The sequence below is a fragment of the Polypterus senegalus genome, chromosome 1 (genome assembly GCF_016835505.1).
Source record: "Polypterus senegalus isolate Bchr_013 chromosome 1, ASM1683550v1, whole genome shotgun sequence".
In the NCBI taxonomy this organism is placed as follows: Eukaryota; Metazoa; Chordata; class Cladistia; order Polypteriformes; family Polypteridae; genus Polypterus; species Polypterus senegalus.
Genome location: NC_053154.1, coordinates 165,731,486 through 165,753,071, shown reverse-complemented (window position 1 = coordinate 165,753,071; position 21,586 = coordinate 165,731,486). Strand labels below are relative to the sequence as shown.

The window sequence follows — 21,586 nt, the reverse complement described above, 5'->3', positions numbered from 1 at the left end:
CAAGTCTTTGATAAAAACAACAACAATATTTATTTATATAGCACATTTTCATACAAATGATGTAGCTCAAAATGCTTTACAGGATGAAGGAAGAAAAAACGACAAAATATAAAAATAAATTTAGGCAATACTAATGAGCATAGAATAAAAGTAAAGTCCGATGGCCAGGGAGGACAGAAAAAAAAAACTCCAGACGACTAGAGGAAAAAAAAAATCTGCAGGGGTTCCAAGGCCATTAGACCGCCCAGCCCCCTCTAGGCATTCTACCTAACATAAATGATCTCGGTCAGTCCTCATGGTTTTCAGGATTCACATGGAAGAATTTGATGATGATGGTCATGTGGACCTCTGGCCTTCAATCCATCAATGTAGTGACAGCAATGATGCTTTGATCGAGCGGTGGTGGCGCAGATCGCCACCACAGAAAACCGGAAAAAGAACAGCAGAGAAAGCAGGGGTTAGTACAGATATCAGTATGATAATTAAATGCATATACAGAACATCAGAGTTAAACTAAAATGAAGCTATGAGAAAGCCATGTTAAAATAATGAGTTTTTAACAGTTTTTTTAAAGTGTTCCACTGTATCAGCCTGGCAATATATATCCGTGAAGGCTTTGATTAAAAAGTACAATAAAACTGTCCACACTTCATCAACCTGTACCACACTGCCACTGCCACAACTGTAACAATACAGTATAATGGGCAAGAAGTGGCCCTGCTACAAACACCCTACCCTTTAGGTTTTGTTGTTCATGTGTTTGATTAGATAAAACCATAGATAAAATCACTGGGAATGGCATTACAATGTGGTTTTTTTTTTTTACAACTGGCCTTCATCAGTTTTGACACGAAGAAGAGGGAAGATGGAGCAAAGCACACAGAGAAAACCATGGGTAAACAAGCACAATGCTGGAAATCAGCATGCTCACAGACTTGTTATCCCCAACAATGTATTAAAATGTAACAAAAACATGTTGAATATCTTTGCGTGATACTGACGCACATTGGAGATTGCACTGAAGCTGAGTTTACATGGCATAGAAAACAAAATATGATTTGAGTATGCATAAGTCAATGACAGTGGCACATGTTTTGAATCCAGTAGTCTCAAAGGTTTGATGGTAGGTGCATACTCAGATAATTTCATGGTATACTAACAAACTTTGCCAACAACAGACACTTGGCACAGTTTTGTGCAGAGTATAATTTGTAAACCATGGCAGAACATAACTATGGATAAAACAGAATTAGACAAAAGGAGGAACATATGTAGCTTAAAGCAATGGTGAGGATTGGTGGACTTGTGGAAATATATCAAACTTCACCCATGACAGCTACCATGAGCCAACAGATTAATGGAAAATATATATATATATATATATATATATATATATATATATATATATATATATATATATATATATATATATATATATAATATTCTTACCTCAAGGAAACAGTACCTATAATCACTGATAAAATTCATTACTTTCAGTTTTTGTTGTGCCTTCTGTGATTCTGAGGGGTACTTGCGACGGTTTCATAGTTAAAACCTTTGCTGCTTTAAAGTGGAAGTATTCTGTAAATTTTAAGTTTTTGTTTTCAGTTTTGGGCTCTTTGTTGGATTTCAGTTTAATGCCCCTTCAGTTCCATTATACTGTATAGCACAAGATTAGACTAGGTGTTTTTTATTTTTAATTGTATCAAACATGTTGCACTTCAGAAATCAATATCATGTTGGAAATGCATATGTACCGTGTTTGTGAAGAAATTACTTTAACTTGGAAAATGCATAACTTTTATTCTTTGTTGCAATGAAAAAAAAAACAGCCCAACATTGACTAAACTTACTTTGATTTACAATACCTGATAAATGGATCTGGTGTTACATCAGAGTAGGACAGCGTTTGTCTCCTAGCTGAAATTATGTATTTAACCAAAGTTAATCATACTGTATGTTCCACTGACTTTTATCCTGGCTTTTATCACATCATTTATTTTCCTTTGTGTTTGCTTAATGTGTAGCCTATTATGATTAAAAATCCTGCCAAACTATGCCCCAACACTGCTGTTAAAAAAGTGTTTTTTCTTTGTTAAAGAACTGGATTCTCTGAACTATGAATGTTTTCCATTTTACCAATATATTCCATTTGTGAGTCTTCCTATAAGTTTATAATCCTTTTATCCTGTTAGGATAATGAATTGGAAAGCCATGACCACTTAATAAAATGCTTTTATTGCAAATAAAAAAATGTTTTTGTTTTTTTTCAGGTATTGTCCTCGCTGTACCCAGGAAAGAAAGAAAAAATAGGATCTAAGGTGGATTTTGAGGAAAATAATATATATTTTTGTTGTATAATAGCTTAGAATGTTTAATCTACATATTCTCTTTGAGTGGACAGTGACTTATAGAGTCCTTATGGCCAGTTGTAATACTGACAAGCTTTTAAAATTGTTAATATACTTGAAATTACAGTATGCGGTCCGTTACTGATACCAAGAATCAATATATTGCACTTTTAAATCTCCCTAAATAACTGAAGTGTATGAAATTTTCAATCTAGTAGCACAACATACTGAAAAATGTAATGTCAGAAAACCAGCGAAATCCAGAGACCGTCCATAACTGACCTAAGTGACTGAGCTGAGTCACTATTTTTTGGGATAGAAACCACACTGTTAAATTTATATGCTGATGTACATTTTACAGAAGTAAAGAATGTAGGAGTGCCATTAGATTTTTTTCTAAACTGTGAATTTATTTTTAATAAGGGATTCTATATTAGTTGGTTTGAACGTAATTTTAGTATTCATAGTAATTCTGTATCTGCTTACAGATGTTTATTTTAAACCTGTTATATATATATATATATATATATATATATATATATATATATATATATATATATATATATATATATATATATATATATGCGCCTGAAGATATCTATGTAATAATTCTTTATTTGTGCTGCTTTTGGCCTTTTTGCTAACAGGAAACCGCTGTGTTGCCCAAACGTTTGTAATTGCCTACTTCACACTTTTACTGTAATTAAGGAATATGATTGTTCCCATCTTGCAACTCCAGAGCCAGGTCTACTTTTGGCTTTAAAATGTCATAGTCTTCTACAAAGTATAGTGTTTGTGTATGTTTGTGTGCAGCATGTTCTGTGTACATGAAAAATCAGGTTTAGAACTACCTGTTTTATGGCAGGTTTCTTCATCATTTACCAAGCAAACTGCCCACTGTCTGACCTAGGAAAAGACAATTAACTTTTGATTGGTAAAGATAGTGTGATTTGACACTGAGGAACACACATTCATCGCCAATCTAATGTGTGTTTTGTTTTCCTTGAATAAGTTGTAGAAGTAGATCATGATCTATAATCCTATAATATGGTCTAGGACTGAAAATGATAGTGTGTGCGTGTGTGTGTGCACACCTGTGATTGTCTATAACGTTTGCACTATTAAGTGAATGCTGGACCAGTGTGTATGTGCTTACACATTGTATTAGTATAATGCACATTATACAGCAGGTTTTCAAAGTCTGGAATCAAAGTAGTATAGGATCTGTAGAATTCATGACCGCTTTCACTATTGTTAGTTGTGTATATGTGTGTTTATGTACAGTTAGTTATATAGAGAGTGTGTGTGGGTGAAAGGGGTATATAGTCCGTTATAGTTTGTTTTTATAATATGAAAATATCCGCACATATTCACATAATACAAATGACCAATATTTATACCATCAATCTTTAAAAAATCACCACACACGTGCTTATGTGAACATTTTTTCAGGTTTTCTTCTTTTTAAATTTTTATATTACTCTTGAGTGAACATTTAGATAATATTGTAGTGTATATTTTAACATTTATAATAAGGTCTGCCCCTTGTTTTTTTATATTAAGAAACAATGTTTGTAAAGAAACTAGCTGTAAATAGCCCAGTGTCTTTTCACAACAATTTTGCTATTTACCGGAAAGTTATAATTGTATTCTACACTGATTTAGTAATCTGTGATGAATGGGGGTCCATCAGTCATAAACTTTGCTGCTATGTTCTTGCACACTTAGCTTTGTTATTGTCCGTTTATAAGATGGAAACTAACTCCGTCTGAAAATCCTTTAGCAATAGCAGACATTGATGTTGATGCGTGTGTATAGGTATATACTGTATGTATTTTTTATAGTTTTATTTTTTTAATGCATGCACACGTAAATAGGATGCAGGAGCCGCACCTTAATTGGCTACGCTTGCATCTCCAAGCGTGACACCTCAGCATGCATGCACTGACTACATGAAGGCATGGCAAGCAGCCTGTGATTAAAATATAATTATATCCTAACTGCTGCTGCACAACCTTACTATGTCCAAACCAGTACAACATGTTTTGCTGTTATAACCATATAAATGTATAGCAATAGTTAGTGTTAATGTTAATGTTTAAAGGAATACTGAAGTGGTCCCGCTGTGCTCTGCGCATATTAGGAAAGAATGCACTAAATCTCTGGAACAGGAGGATTAACTCACTAATTGTAATACATCTTGTAATACATGTATACAAGAAATAGGTCAGTGATACATCAGCATTTCTCCAAGAACCACATTTTAATTTCCTTTTAAGCCATTTATTGTTTTACATTTTATATGTATGTTAAAATAGCTGAGATAAAAAAAACTGTCTGTACTTTTAAAAACATTTCTATCCTTTTTCCCAAAGAATGTCTGTTCCCCTTTGTATATGAGATAATTGTAAATCTTTTATATTAAAAATGTAAATGTATATCTGTATTTTTGATCATGCATATTGTTTATAAATAAAGTATTTTGGGGAATAATATTTAATTTGTTTTAGTATGTGTAAATTAAATATTTTCTTTTTGTTTTACATGTATTTCACAAGGGTTGGGCAGCTCTTTGCAGAGTATGCACCACAATCAGTCATGCTGTACAAATTTAATGTCACATTTTTTTGAAGTTGAGAGACCAGGATGGCCTCTGGCTTTCCAGTAAAAGATGAAAACATTAAGAAAAGTTAGTGAATGTTATTGTCATAATTTATTTTTTTTAATTAAGTTTTAAGGATTTTATCATATTTGGGGAAAGCAATAGCACCCTAAGAAATACAGTATAATGAAATGCTTTAACTGCAGTGAATATAAACACATTAGGACCCACACTGAGTGTTTTTTTTGGTGGTCACCAGTAGTAGTCCTAATTGGTCACTGGTAAGATATGCACCTCATTTAACATGCTTTGAGCTTATTGCTTATTTATTACTGATTTCACTAAACAGACAGCTGGAAATCTGTTAAGTAATGTGCTGTGATGTTTATGCAGTCCCAAACATAGGCATGGTGGTTCCACTCTTTAATATCCCTCAGATGCACAACTGGTCAACTTCATTCAGGTTTCTTGACTAATTTAGTCATGGCAGATCGCTAAAATTGGAACTGTTGAAATAAAAACCATCTTTTTACCCAAGCATGGATTTAGGTTTTATTTTTTCCTAATATGCGTTAGGATATGTAAAGTTGTTCCTTCTGTATAAAGAGCTATTTGAAGGAAAATATATGAAGGAAACGCACCATTTAATTCATTATGACTAGTGAAAATGTGTATCTGTTACATTTTATTAAACAAAAATGTAGGCTTGCAGAGCAGCACCTTTATTTACAAAATAGTAGTGTTCTTGTGTCATTTTATGATTACTATTTTAATTTTCTCTAATTATATGTCAGTAATCTGAACATGAGGTAAAGGTATGCCAGTCCGTTTACTGGAAACATACACATTTGGCCTAGTTGGAATTGTCAATTAAAGTAACACAACTGTCTTAAGTGATGTGAGAGAGAAATCAAAGTACCTGGAAAGGAACCCATGCAGACATGCAAATTTCACACGGGAAAAACATAAATGGGATTCAGTAACCCAGAAAACTTGATCTGTCAGGCAGCCATACTAACCACAGCCCCACCATGGCACATCATGCAGAAACAAGAGACAACTATGAGACACCATTACAATATATGGCACACAAATTCATTAAAGGGTTACCAGTTGGCCAAACATGCTCTCCTTTGACATTTAAGTGATATATGAATTATTATATGAAAAAAGATCTATACATATTATTTGCAGTTGTCAATTAGTCGCACAGTAGAATTGTAATAAAATTAATTAATAAAAGTAAAAAATGTAAAAAAAAAAAAAGAATTATATTTCTTAAGGCAGGGGTCAGCAGTCCTGGTATTGATATGGCTTCAGGCTTTTGTAACATTTTTTTTTTTATTATCAATTATTTTGCTTAGTGAACCTGATACTTAATCTGCTGAACACCTCCATTAACCTGCTTCCAAACTACTGTTGTAGAAATTCCTTACAGCCCATGTTTTACTGTTGGGGATAAATGAATTGGAATGGAAGGATTAGACTCTCCAGTCCTTAATCTAGAAGGGGTATTATACATTGCTGATTTTTTATGCAGCCAAAGATTGATTGGGTTCTGTATATTAAAATGTATGAATTGCAAGTTTTTAGCATTTGTACAAAATTCATCGTCTCGGTATTACTGAAAGTCTAACAGAGAGATCAATGTGAAGATTCATTCTTGCCTAGTTAGTGTTTTATCTGCACCAGTTTTCTTCATATGCCACAGTCCAGAGATTAGCAGAAATCTGTCGTGACTGGACATCAGTCAAGGATGACCCAAGGTCTTTAATGGCCATTGACACCCTCAGCGGAAGTTGATGTTGCTACCATGGAGTGAGTCATAATGAATCAAATAATGATATTGTAGTTATGGATCAGATGAATCCATTCTTTATGAACCATTAAATATGAGCATGGTCTTTGCATGTTTGGGTGCCAAGAATGTTGACTCCTAAAGATGTATTGCCACATCTGCCGTTCGGAGGAGAATTCTGAACAAAAGAAACTGAGGAGGGGTTTCATAACTGGATGTTACTCCAGAGTCCAAGCAATAATCAAAACAGTGGAAGTGTGCTGATTCTCCATCAACAAAAAATTGGCAGGATAATGTCCTCCATTGTTTTGTGCTGACGAGGATGTAGTTCATATTGATAATATGCCTTAAAAGCCCAGACCGTTATGCTGACACGCTTTGCTGTTTGTGGTGGTTACCTGGGGAAAAGGACTTCAAAAAGCTGTTGACCATCCCCTTCTGTTTCATGACAAGACTTCTTCTTACACTGCATGAGGTGCAGGCCTGCTGTGTGATCCCAGGTATATGTACAGATTGCACATTCACCATTTTGTTCCAACTTGGGCCCTTGTAACTTATTCATCAATGTGAAGGACTAACTTCTGGGGACAAAAATGTCAGCTACAGCTAAGTGGCAGTACACGCAAGACAAAGTGCTTTACTGGTGGGGCGTCGAAAAGGTATGTGAACATTATAGCAAGTTTATGTTTGGTATTTTTACAATTGGATTTACATGTGCTTCGCTTAATCAGCCAAATGTTTTTGATCATCCAACCCCAAAACCTGCCAAAATTAGCTACTTAATGATGAGCACACAAATTGAAAATATTGCAACACTTTACTTTGATTCTCCCTTTATACTGTGTTTGTAACTCTTTGTTAACTGCCACCTGACAGACCAGTGAACTGAAGTGGAGCAAAAAAAAAAAAACATTAGTAATAAGGAGACCTCTGTTCCCTAAACATCATTGAAGCGTGGTACTTTCTTTGAATTTCAAAATTAAGTTAGCCTTGTTTTTAATTGTGGGACAGCAGACCCACAGCTAGAACAAGTTGTTTCAGTAAACAAGTTAGTTAACAAAATGATAGACATTATATAAAAAATGGTTGAAACAAAAACCTGTCTCTCCAACATCTGGATGACTCAAACTCCTAATAAGTGATGCTCTTTTCTTGTAGGGAGTTTTAGTGGGATGGACTGAGTTCAAAGTGCATAGGTTGTTCATATAGAAGACATTTAGGCTATATTAAGACCTAATTGTGACTAAAAAAAACATCAATTTTATTCAACATTCAAAGAAATAGTACATTTTGAGATCCTAGCAATATTTATACACCCCTGCATAATTCAAACCCAGTGTACACTTTTTACACAACAATCATTTCAAAATGTTCCTATTCAATTGTTTAAACACTGAGATATAGAATGCTGGTTTCATAAATCTTTCTGTTAAACAGACTTAAGACTAAACGTGAGTGTGGGACTTTATGACCAGAGAGCCAATGCAACCGCACTCCTGGAAAGTATTGTGCCACTGCATTTAGGGAACAGCAGTAGCATATCCTGTGATAATAAAATTGGAAAACGGGTCAATAAAAATGAATGAGTGTTTATTCTAAACTTGTGCCTCAGTGTCATCAAGTTTGTTCAGTCCATGATCACTGGAAAGCAGTGGTTGTACTGCAATGTATATACAAGAGTTCGATACATTATTAGTATAAGGAAATCATTCAGTCTGTCATAATTGAGGGCTTATTATGGTTCAGGGGACACATATTAAGGTATGTTTAGGAAAGGTTAAGTCAACCTAGTGATAACTGGGATTGAAGCCTGACATCTGTTTTAATGTAAACCATTGTGGCAGCTTTAAAACTATATGATACTCCACCAGAAGACAGTACTATTTATAACTATATCCTCTATCATATGTAGAATGAAATAAGAATTTTGCTATTTCATATGGTCTTTGCAAAGGATTATTTTAGCCAAATACCCAAGCTTTTAAACTTTTGTTAACCTCAAACAGCAAACACGATTCACTGAATTATTTTTGGTGGTTTTGACTTGACACATAGTGGTTCTAGCAATAAGAAAAGTACCCCACTTGCTGTATCTAGTACCTAATTTATAAAACTGTGTGAAAAATATGCATATGGTCAAAAATTAGATTTGATAAAACCTGGTGTATGCACATTTCTAAGCAATTTTCTCATTATTAATCGTTATTGTCTTGCAAATACGCGTACATGAACGTGCGTCATACATTGTCCTGAAACATCCACATACTCAATGGATCGTGGCAATCAACCTTATTCATAAGCAGTCACAATGCTTCAGAACTTTACTGACTGGTAGAGCAGTCTCCCACTTGATGCATTGAGACCCTAACCCCAAATTCAAGGGTGTGTGGCTGTGTTCCTCCACTGGGATTACACTGCCTCTCCTCTGCATTCTGGGGGATATGGGAAAGGCATAAGGCGTTAATGTATCAGTGGGTAGCCATTATTACCTGGCCCATGTAATGACATGATTGCAGTTACAATGAATAGTAAAGGCCACATGAAAAAACGAGGGTTCAGCCAGTTACCATACCAACAAGCCAGCCACCACATACAGCACCGTCACATCTGCCAAAGCTATTTGGTTTAAAATAAATGAATCACGGATTGACCCAGGCCAACTGAGGCATGAGGTTTGCCAATAATATCTTGGCATCACAGTTTAATTGTACATTAATGTATTGTCACTGCTCACAGTTAACAAAAGCAGTTTCATTCCTGCTAGTTCCCTGAGGAGAATGCAGTATGCCCTTTTATGCTGACAAAAATATGTTATGTTTTATGTATGTGCTCCCACATGATATGAAAACTGGATGTATTGTCTCACCGGTCAGTTAATTGATTCCATCACAGCGGGCATGACGGAGTGACGTTTGCCTGAAATATCCCTGACCTGTCAGCCAGGTGTCTAAGAAGTGACAACAGGTAGCCGATATAAACTGACAAAAAAACAAAAATGTTCTTCAGTGCAATATGCAGCATTGGCCCTCTTCAAAGGGAACCGAAAATGCAGTCTACAAATCATATTCATCAATTTCAGTGCCTAACATATTTGTTTACGTCAACGGACAATATATCATCAGCTTGGTGATAATGAATTATCATTGGTGTGAGTCGTCATTTCCCAGTAACTCAAATGTTGTGTACGCGCTAGCCAGAGTTGTAGTAAATGTACGCAAGCTTTTGCATCACGATTTTTTCTTTATAAATTGTGCCTTTAGCTTAGTGAAGTTGTGTACACACTTTTCAAGCCTCTTTCTTGTGCATACACAAGCCTTATAAATGAAGCCCCTATCAATGTTTCCAGTAACACTTTGTCAAAGTGTGAAGTATGGTGAATTTCAGAGATGCTACTAAACACCCACACAACTCTGGTGTGGTTTGCAAAGATTAAAACTTTTCTGATTGATCGTCATCATCCCAGCTACAAGACTCTATGCGATCCTGCTCTGGGAAGTCTACCTGCAGATCGTACACAAAGTCTGGATCCCCTTTCTTCTTTTGGTTCTTCTGAAACAGCTGGTCCATCAGCTGTTTTTTCTTTGTCAGCTCATGCTCATCGAGTTTGTTCAGATCTTCTTCTGGATCCAAGGTAACTGCTGCCAAACTCTGCTCCAAACATTTTCCCAGGAGGTGGTCTCGTAGAATGTGATAAAGTTTTTCCAGTTGCTCCAGTGGCACTCCTTGTAGGTATGTACGGTGACGTGGGTTTTTTTTCAGGTGCTCAGCTGCCTCGCTGCAGTCTAAGGAGAAATTAAACAAAGCCATATCAGCGAATACCCCGCAAAGAACACATGTTTAAGAAGACTAAGCATAGTAATAGAGTACTAAATGCCAGTCACTTGTTTTAGAATTGTTGTTGGTTCTTTCCTGAAAAAAACTGAGGTCTGAATTTAAAAAAAAAAAATCGCTTGAGTTTAAGGAAGGTGTGGTCAATGTCGGTCCTGGAGGACCAAAGTAGCTGTAGGCTTTTATTCCAACACAATTCTCAATTGCAGTGTTAGGAGAAACACATTAAAAGTAAGGTGTTACACAGTCCTAATGCAATACTTATTTTAATGAAGTAAAAATGCCTGTGTTACTATGAAAAGTTATTCCTGCCCCTCTAAAAATATTTAAAAAATATTACTGCATTATTTCACAGAAGGATTGCCTTTTTTCTCTCACTAAAACACCATACATGTGTGTGCTCCGGCAGTTTGGTGACAGCTGAGGAACAGGTAGAGCATGTGCGTATCACCAATCAAGTGAAAAGAACTGAACACAATTTGTACGCACACATTTAATCCTGCACTCTGGAGGGGCAGCCCAGTTTGGAGTCGCAGGGAGCCAATGATTATCACAGCACCACTGGGTGACAGGCAGCAAGCAGACATAGTGGACAGTACACCTCTTATATGCAGAGCACAGCCAAGTAGAAAAGAGTATGCTGCATGCAGTCCAGTAACAGAAACATATTAAAAAAAATGTCAGTTTAGTTTTAAATCAGCTATTTGCTGTTATGTATTTTGTAACAGTGTAATCGAGCGGCACAGCAGCCTGTGTTCATATTGTGAATTTTAAAGTGCTAGGGATTAGGATGGGAAAAGGAGATGGATGTTAGTCACTTCACAGCACATGAAAAGACTAAATGTAGTCTCAAAAAAACTGATAGTAAAGATCACATTAGCACTAACAAACGGAAATTATTACTCGGTGAAATAACAAAACAGCGAAAAGAGATTGAATATATGGACATAGGTGATATGACAGAAGTATGTGGTTATTGTTCGGCTTTAAACTTTAACGGAGACTTGTAGATTGTTTAATTCGTGCTGCCATCACGGAAAAGTAGTGTTCCCTCTCAATGAAAAGGCGTTTCCACGAGAATTAAAAAATTTGTTGTTTGCTGAAAGTGAAATCCACATACATGAGCGGCAGAGACACTAAGCAGCTGGTGTGCTCACGGTCCACTCAATTCTCATTCGTGTGAATGCAATTGTCAGGCAAAGTTCCTGCGCTCTCAGCTCCAAGTAGGGTCGGAAATAAAAGGCAAAGAGTAGAAGACAAAGTAGAACGTCGTAAAGAGGTTCAAAAACGTTGGCGTGATACACATGCAGAGCAGGTTAGAGATTATGAAAGTACTAAAATTCAGAAGTCTCAAAAAACTAGTAGTAAAGATCACATTTGCACCAACAGAAATTATTACTTGGTAAAATAACGGAACAGCAAAAAGAGATCAAATATATGGACATAGGTGATATGACAGAAGTATGTAGATATTGTTTGGCTTTAAACTTTAAGTCGGAGACTTGTAGATCGTCTAATTTGTGTTGCCATCAGGGAAAAGTAGTGTTTCTTCCCAATGAACAGTCCTGTCTGTGAGAATTAAAAGATTTGTTGTTTGGTGAAAGTGAAATCCACATATATGAGTGGCAGAGATGCGAAGGTGCTGGTGTGTAGCACTGGGTGGGGGGTTGGCAAGCAAAGCCCCCTAGTATTTATGAAATAAACAAAAATGATCACGTTTGGCTGGTCTCTGATCAGTTTCATGAACAGTCATGTATGGGCTTTGGATTTAATAACAAATTCTGGTCAGTCATATGTGCAATTTTTCATACAAAAGAAGACAAAGTAATGTACATGTAACACACTGTTTATAATGCATTACAATGTATGGTAATTAGCTATATAACATACTCTATTTAGGTACCTTTTTTGTAAGTAATGAATAATGTAACTAAGTTACTTTTAAAAGTAATGTTGTCTGACACCGCTCATGTGTTGAAAGGAAATACTCACCAGAAAGAGCTAATACAAAACCTCCAGTAAAAGCATAAGAGAAAGTTAACTTTATTCAACTCCTAAAAAATGTGATGGGCAACACTGCCTCTATCCTAGCTAGGCCATAGCTCAGTTATAAAAGTGAATCTCCTTCTCTGACTCTTGTACCCTATTCAAATGATTTCCATTCTGTTCTCTAAAGCAGCATTGGAAAGTTTAAGTAGCTGGCTTTCCTCTTTTATTTGGCAAGGTAGAAGGCCAAGAATTAGGAAGTATCCAAATTCCTAATACCAAGTGGAACCTGGAAAATTTTATATCAAGTGCTCATTCATGGTCTATAGCAGACTGGTTGAATGATGATGCCTCCTCAGTTTGGATGGACACCAAAACCTCACAATCAAAACACCCTTTAAAATTTACTTGACTTTAGGAACTTAAAATTAGTGAAAAAACGCTGAAAAAACAAGACACCAATCAATACTGTGAAGGCATAGAAAATTGTTTGGTGCTTGGAGAGTAGATTACAACATGTCTCAGCTTTCAGTTTAATTGCTCCCAGATCCTGGTTTTGTGCTCTGGGTGACTAAAGGAGTTATTTTCCTTGGAGATGCAATCAAATGGTCTGTTTTTGGTGTCTTTTGAACCAAGTGATATATACAATATTTCCAAACAAAAAAAGTTTATTATTTGCAGATAAGGGACTTCATCAAGAAGAAGACCAACTTTGAAACTTCACATTCTCATTGGCTGAGAGGCAAGTGTTCTGTGATAGAGATTGTGGTGAATCAATACTAAAATTTGAACTTTGGTACCAATTCCAGCTTACATACCTGAGTACCGGTACCAAAACTGTACCCAGCTGCTTCATTCCCTCAGCCTGCACACACGCACCTCCATGCGCCATCTCACACACGTGTGTACCTCCCTACTCCGCCGCACACCGCATATCATAACAAGGAGCAAGTTCTCTCTCAGAGTTTCCAGCATGTTATTGCTCCACAGAGCTTGGTGATTCGAGCACGAGGATGTGCATATATTATATTAAAAAAAAGAGTGGGGTGGAGGGGTATACCCCTTTGGAATTTCAATTGTGCTCATTTATGACAGAGCTTGATGTGCCTGCATGCAACACTAGGCAAGGTCGATACATTTATTGGCGTTTGTATTTTGGGCTTAAATATGGTGTGAGAGTAGGAGTTTAATGTGGAAATACCAGATTAGATATGGGATAAGAACTGGAAAAAATGTTAAAAAAATAACCATAACAAAACAAAAGGTATTCAAGTTAATATTATACATAGATCACATGTGTCTCCCAGTCTTCAAAGTAAACATTTACAGCAAGACCTTCATTATGCCATAAAGGTAAAAGAGACACAGATGAGCTCACTCGCTGCTTGTGGTTCTGCAGCAGTACTGGTGGGAGACTTGTCAAGAAACTTAAAAATATACCGGGGATGGAGATTGAAATGGACACACTATCCCTACTACTTGGCTTCACAAGTAGGCATATTTTTAAAAACACTAAAAAAAATGTACTGACATTTTGTGCCAGGAAAAACAATCTTATTGTGGATTTTAGAAGGGGCACCTGCTATTGAAATGTTGGCATAAAGTTACATTAGCATATATAGCTCTGGACTATCTAACCTGCATCGTGAATTTAAAACACAATGTTCTCTATAATGTATGCAAGCCTTTTTTGACGTGCATTAATGCTGAGCTATCTGCCATATTGACTTAAGCTTTTACTTGAGATGGTAAATTGGCCCCTATCTGATGAGAATAACTTGTTCTTCTTGTGGTTTCATCAGGACACATTCATTCTCTTCATGCTGATCTACTAAGCAAAGACAAAGAAAACTAAGATTTTTGGTTCACATAAGAAACCAACAGTTGACGGCACGGTGGCGCAGTGGTAGCACTGCTGCCTCGCAATAATGAGACCTGGGTTCGCTTCCCGGGTCCTCCCTGCGTGGAGTTTGCATGTTCTCCCCGTGTCTGCATGGGTTTCTCCAGGTGCTCCGGTTTTCTCCCACAGTCCAAAGACATGCAGGTTAGGTGTATTGGTGGTTCTAAATTGTGCTTGGTGTGTGTGTGTGTGTGCCCTGTGGTGGGCTGGCACCCTGCCCAGGGTTTGTTTCTTGCCTTTTGCCCTGTGTTGGCTGGGATTGACTCCGGCGGACCCCCGTGACCCTGTGGTTAGGAAGTAGCAGGTTGAATAATGGATGGATGGATAAGAAACCGACAACATCTGAGCATAGAAAGAGAAATTATCAACATTTTTATACCTTAACTCCAACTCCCACTGCGATCCAAAACAGGATTCAATAATGGATTGATGGATGAATAACCAGAACCCACCCAGGTAGTATCAAGTGCAATAAAATGAACCAACCAAGGACAGTATGCCAATCCATTTCAAGTTCCACATACACACGTGCCCCCACACTCATATGAGACGAATTGGGAATGCCAACTATTGTAACAGAGATACACAAATCTTGGGGAAATCGAAGGAAAGTTGCAGTACCCAGAAAACACAGACATGGGGAGATCAGGCAAATTCCACACAGACAGCCACTTGGCCATAGATTTAAACACTGAGCTCTCCATGCCCTTTCTATAACCTACAAAATAACATTAAATGTCAAGTATGAAAGCAGCAATTTCAAGCATTCTGTCAGAGTTTGCGATTAAAGATATGAAACAAAATTTGCATAACCAATAGTTAGCCTACAAGTGAGTGCATAGCCTCCTAATGAAGATTTCTTTTGCTACAGCTAAATAAATTTAAACTCAAGCTGGAATGAGGATTGAGGTCTGCAGATCATTTATTGCAAATGCATAAAGGCCCACAACAATCTGTCTGGTATGAAAGAAAAAATAAACTTTGGGGTCACATAGTTATTTAGGATAAAGTACTTTGAGATGCTTTCCACATTAAAATATTGCATCTATCTTAGAAGTATAAAAGGGTTAATAAATGTCAGAAACCTGTTCAGGCATATCAGGAAACCAGATAAAGTTCAAGTGAACAACAAAGACAAGAATGTACCAGAAGCAGGTCGATATAATAAACCAAATGTATGATTAAGAGATCAGCTAATGTCCTGTAAACAGTAAAACTGGACAGCTGTTCCATGCACAGAGATTTCAAGGGTAATATCTAAACTAGGAGATACTGAAGAACAAGGATATAATGGAGAAAGGACTGGCCATGCTCTGTGCTAAAGCACCTCATGTCTTTTAACCAATCGGAATATGATATGAAAGCATTAATCAGCACTGTTATTCAGTTATTCAGATGCCCCCTTTTCAACATGGTGCTGCAAGAGAATAAATGACACAAAATGAAAAGCTTTTCTCCTGCCTGATGACTGACTCAAAAGGTTTTATCAGACTTGTCCTGTTAGTGTTTCTTTAATTAATGTGATTATAATGATTCCTATGACACTGGCAATACAAAGTTACCGTCCTCTTAACCCAGTTATAAAATTGAGCAAGCAGATGGTGAACAGCTACATAATCCTTTGAAATTATCAGTGCATGCTCCCAAACTTTAGGAAGAAAACTAAAGATTCACATATACTAATTACTTGCCTGAAAACCTGAAGAAATTCCTTACGGGCATCACTCTCTTTCGGGTCTGATTTTTCACCTTGTCTTCATAAATCAAGACAATAGCAGGGGGAGAAAACTTAACCCCACATTTCTTTGCCACCACAGACATTTCAGTTGGACTAGATGTGCAGCGTTTTGGAGAAGCGGCAAATGTGGAGCAAACTGGTGCTTCTTTTCGGCTCCAATTTTAACCCTGGGACAGCCGTTTCTAAAAATATACAAGATAAAAAAAATTGTAAGCATGTGTTTAAAATAAAAAAAAAAAAGGATTTTCTAAACATTTTCAATGTGTTCGAAATTTTTTACAATATTTAATCTCCAAGAACATAATTTATAATACTGAATCAAGCCAGATGGCCACACACTGCAACCAGTCTTGTGAATAACAGTAACATCCATCCATATTCTTGACTCATTTTTACAGCATAATGTCACAAGTGCTGGAGATTCTTCAGGAAGTAATTTTTTGGCTTAAATAATGGTACAATTCTCATTTCCAGTACTTACTTCCCTGCTGCCAGTAACAATATGTGCTTTCCCACCACAGAAACGTTTTTTCAGGAATTACAGATTTAATATAAATTCAGGAACTTTTGTAGCAATCTCACCACAGGAACTCAGGCCATTTGTAGTTTCTGGTACTTTTTTTAGCTCCTGCTCCATAGCATGTTCATTTTTGTTTAACCAGGAACTATCGTGGGTGGGGCTTGAGCGATAAATTGTGCAAATTGGTTGACCATAAGTACTGGTGCCAGCTTACAAATCTGTTAGTAGTTCGGACTTTGCAAAGTTTTCAGTGATGGTGGGAGTGCTGCACTTCGCACTGATCATGCTTCACAGCCACCTCACAGGCACGTCATGCCGTGCACCACATCGATGCAATGATCTCCCAGTGCTATTGCAATCACTTTGAAGCCAAAAGGTGTGGGGGTTCCACATGAAATTCTGAATGTGCATCACTCATCTTATTTTACATAAAGGTTAAAGTTCTTGTTGTGGCAGTGGGCACACAACACACAAGAGAGGCCAAGGACCAGAAGGGGCCCAGGGCCTACATTGTACTGGAACTCATTGGTTCATGAAAACAAAGTTCCTGTGTGGGCAAAATGCCTAATACAGATCCACTAAGATGCTCTGTGACTGCTGTGCCATTAATCCTTTACTTTTGTCACTGCAAAAAAAGAAGAAATAAAAAGAAATGAAGGCAGTGTGAACAGTGTCTCTGCTCTGTGTTTTAGTATTTCTCTTGGGTTTAAATTGCCTTCTGTCATTATGCATTTTATTACTGCTTGCTTTGCAGAGCTGCTTGTGATAGTTACTGCTTTAAACTAGTAAATGAAAAAGTACATACTATGAAAAGAACTGTAAGCAATGAATTGTTTGTCATGAAGTTTATTATATAAAGGTGTGTTCTATGAAAGAAGCTATATAAAAGGTTGACTAGTAAAGGACTTTATCAAAGACAGTGAATAAAAAATGTCTCAATAGTTAAGTGGTCTGTGACAGACTGACTTCCCATCCAGGGTTAGTTCCTGTCTTGGGTGTTATTCTGCCAGGGCAAGTTTTGGTTCCCAACAAACCTGAATTCAGTTATGTTTGAGAATGTAAATGTAGCTAATTTAGGGATATCAGTTAAAGGCATAGTATAAATAAGGATGTGTGTATGCTGTGGAGGTGCTAAAAATGACTTGTAATCTTCTGGTATGAAAGGTGCCATGTAATAGTGAGATTGTTTGGTTATCCTCAAAATGACCGTTCCATAATGAATAAATCAGACATGCATAGAAGAAAGACAAAGTTTATGTTAACTGAGACTATTTGGGCATCATCCTATTAGAATGTGGCACCACTGCTATAAAAAGTCATACATGGGTAACAGGGCCCTTGCTGAAATAAATCACTACATAGTTAAAATAACAATTAATAAGTGATACAGGCAAACAGCTACTGTGGAAGAGACTCTGCTACTCTTTATGTGATGTTGGTTCTCTGGGCCTCTAAGATCCGCGTGGTTAGGAATGACAAATCTCCTTTAACCATCATCATAACTGTTTTATCTGTAAAGCTAACTTGACCAGCATTACAAGCTTGGTTTTCTTGATGACACTAACAATGTGGCTTTTATCAGATTCCCTGATTTGTTCACTAAAGTGGAAGAACACACAATCAAAGCATTTTTTCCACCATTGTAATCATTCAAGCCTACTAAGGTTACCCTGCCCCCTTTGCATCTGGCATGCATTTTCAGAGAATGGGTCATGACTGGACAGTGTCTGAACACATTAAAATTAAAAATAAAGCATAAATGTACTTGTGATTAGATATTGATTGGATCATTCAAACAAAAAGCAACATTTGCAGTTAGAAACCCATATCACCGACATGAACACTTTTGTGCACATGGAGAACGTGCAGTGTTAAAGTTTATAATTCACCATCTGTTGGAATGACATGTAACACACTTTATTACTACAAATGTTTATGACGTGCCACTTGTTGGAATGACATCTGATTTCCTATTGGTAAAACAAATGCAATGAATATGGCTCTGCTATATGCCATTTGGTATGGGATCCATGAAAGCAGTTAATGTTTGTGATGCACCATCTGTTGGAATGTCAAATGCAATACATTTTTTTTACTACAAATGTTTGTGATGTGCCACTTGTTGGAATGACAGAGACATAGCAACCAGATGGGACACACAGATACACAAACACACAAAAACATGTCACTTAACTAAGATGAACAAGCACCTTGGCTATAATGCAATAAAATATCTTTTTTCTTCTTCTCCCCAGTTGCCAACTGGTCATAACTCAATGCTACTATTGGGACATTAGAATTATTTTAACAAGAACAAGCCATTCAGCCCAACAAACATGCCAGACCGGTTCAGCAAATTTATTCCAAAATAACATGGAGCGGAGTTTTGAAAGTCCCTAAAGTACTGCACTCAAGCAGACTTGTTGGTCATTTATTCCATGTGGCTGTGATTCTCTGTGTTTGCAAAAACTTTAACATTTGTGTGAAATAAATCTACCATTAGATGTCTGCCAGAATTGTTAAATTGATAGGCTACACGGGTAGAGCAAAAAAACAGGAAAACAAACAGAAAGAAGTGTCCAAAACCACGAGTGTAATCAATCTAGTTGTCTGAACCAAACCACTAAGAATTATAGTCAAAAAGCACTGAGCAAAAATTTTCACGAGACAATCATCACAACAACGCACATTAAGGTTTGTTTGAATATCCACAAACCTAGACTAACTCATTAATCAATACATTTGTTCTGAAGGAGTATCTGCCTACTTACCTACCTGTTCAGATATCAGCATTTCCCAGCTTAGTAGTCAGCAACTGACAAGTGTTCAGGGGTGAGGAAGGGGTGCTTCTGATAAAAGTGAACTCCTGTTTGTGATTTCATGATGTTGCTAATACTGTGGATGTGGTAGAGAAGTACATTTGAGCACTGTCTGCGTTAACTATGTACTACACATCGAGCACACAAATAACACACATATATGTCATTTGCAGTGTTGTGTTTTAATTATCTAAACTTGACTAGTGCAAGGACATGCAAAAGAAAATATCCAGTTTATTATTTTTTAATGCATGAAATGTGTCTTTATAATATTAGTTATAAATTCTCTTCACGAGTAAACTGCTGAAATAAACTTAACATTTGCCTTATTTCTTTATACATTTAGCAGCATCATAAATAGGAAAATGTCTCAATTAGTGTAAACTACTCTAATGTGGGGTGTTCATAAGAAATGTAATGTTTTAGTTCATGAGGTAGAAGTAGAATAAACAAGAATAGTTGCATCAAATATTTGAAATATGAAAATGTGTGCTTCAATTTAAACAAAGTCAAAATGTTCTGGATTTTAACAGAAATTTGTCACCCTCTGATAGAGGTCCATAGAGGGCTAGATCCCTAGTAAAGGATCGAAAATCAGAAATAACATAATATTCCTAATCACTGACTTTTAAATAGTCTAAAACGGTACAACACATGGTTATGTTTGAAATTTGTCACCTTTAATCTTCTGGGATACGGCTTTTATTGGGTTAGGACCACCAGTAAATAATCGAGTATCAAAAATATTATATTCATGATCAGCAACCTTAAAATAGTTTAAAACGACACTCCACACATTCCTATATTGCCTGTCCCTATTTTTTCAAAGTTTTGTGAAAAGGAGTAAGTTTGACCCCTCATATTCCAAACAGGACGCGATCCCTGGGGTCAGTTGCACAACTTCAAGTAATTTTTGTTGAAGACACCTGTTGTTTTACTCTACCATAAGGGTGCCCTTTCCTATGCTAAATATTGTAAAACCTGCTGCATATCATCAAGACGAATCGAACTGTCTACCAGTAACCTCGAATTGTTTATAACGGTTTCGACAATGGTTGCATGAATGGGTAAATTGCTTGTAAAAACCGATGTGCAGTAGGATCCCGATTAAAAGGCGTCTTTGCACGTCCACTAGGTGAGGCTGTTCTCCGCGTTTGCTCTGTAATGCCAATAGAGGCCGTGATTGGCCGCTATACCCACCTACGTATTCTGTCAGCAAATCATCTGAAAAAGAACCCTCAGAACCTGAACAATGCCAATTGGCAGCAGTTTTATATAAAAAAAATTTTTCGATAATCTTTAAAATATCGATCATAAGCTTTGGATGCGATATCGGTTTGCATTAATTATTCGAATAATGCCTTTACGAATTATCACACATGCAAAAGATTTACACCGGTTAAACAGATTCTGTGTTCTCGCTGCTGCAAGCTGGAAAGCAATAGCCGGATACCAGAGGAGAAACGAATTGAATGAACATTTTCGGCGAACGCCTCCCAATGTTGCTATTGCCAAGGGCACATCTTATCTACAGGTTTCCCTCAAATAGCTAAAACCACTGAACACAAAGCGGTCGAGAATCTCAGTGGGCGAACATGCCACTGAAAGTCAGATATTGTGTCACGGGTTTATGGTTCGAAGACAACACGCATTATCCACGAGCCTCAGTTTTTGATGTAAAACTTTTTTTTAGGAGCTACAGTTTTCGACCGAAGTCTTTTATCTCCTTTTGTATATGTCACGTACAGACTTTATTGAGAATGACATGATTACAGAATCTTACTTAAATTGGGTCCTTTATCCATAACTGTTTCATCCCGAGACGAGTAAAGGTGAACTTAAGTCAACAGCCTCTGAAAGAATAAAAAAAGGTTGCAATCAGTCAAAGTTTTATGAAATCCACTTTTTTATATTTATCTCTTTTGTCCTGGCGCCTAAAATCAAGCAAACAACCTTGCGAAAAAAAGAGTCCAACCGATTCCCAACCTTCCCTTCAATCCAGGTTTATCGTTGGTCCGAGTTGCTATGGATACAAAGCAGGACC

The 21,586-nt window shown here is 36.8% G+C and overlaps 2 protein-coding genes across 4 annotated transcripts in view; one reads left to right on the top strand and one right to left on the bottom strand.

Annotated features, from left to right (window-relative positions):
* ing5a (inhibitor of growth family, member 5a) overlaps positions 1-4,740 on the top strand; it is a 32,042-nt gene extending 27,302 nt beyond the window's left edge. The window contains exon 8 of the mRNA XM_039762140.1: positions 2,274-4,740. Within this exon, the coding sequence (XP_039618074.1) occupies positions 2,274-2,313 (40 nt within the window). The 3' untranslated portion in view covers positions 2,314-4,740. The remainder of the gene's footprint in view (positions 1-2,273) is intronic.
* A 301-nt stretch (positions 4,741-5,041) lies between these two features.
* Positions 5,042-21,566, bottom strand: cep19 (centrosomal protein 19). Of its 3 annotated transcripts, none has more exons than XM_039762160.1 (5): positions 21,496-21,566; positions 21,326-21,395; positions 19,495-19,618; positions 16,157-16,385; positions 5,042-10,533 (listed from the first exon to the last, which is right to left on the bottom strand). In XM_039762160.1, exons 4-5 carry the CDS (start codon positions 16,284-16,286, stop codon positions 10,181-10,183), a joined length of 483 nt encoding a protein of 160 aa, XP_039618094.1. In that variant the 5' UTR covers positions 16,287-16,385; positions 19,495-19,618; positions 21,326-21,395; positions 21,496-21,566; the 3' UTR covers positions 5,042-10,180. The 3 variants fall into 3 exon arrangements, with proteins under 3 accessions (XP_039618094.1, XP_039618088.1, XP_039618082.1); XM_039762154.1 differs by having other exon boundaries at positions 19,499-19,618; XM_039762148.1 differs by lacking the exon at positions 19,495-19,618.
* Between the last annotated feature and the right edge of the window lie 20 nt (positions 21,567-21,586).

Bases quoted from the DNA above. Each gene is read 5' to 3' on its own strand.
- cep19 (XM_039762160.1), bottom strand. From the start codon at position 16,286: ATGTCTGTGGTGGCAAAGAAATGTGGGGTTAAGTTTTCTCCCCCTGCT. The intron at 10,534-16,156 runs GCAAGTAATTAG...ATTTCTCCTTAG, and splicing joins GAATTTCTTCAGGTTTTCAG to ACTGCAGCGAGGCAGCTGAG.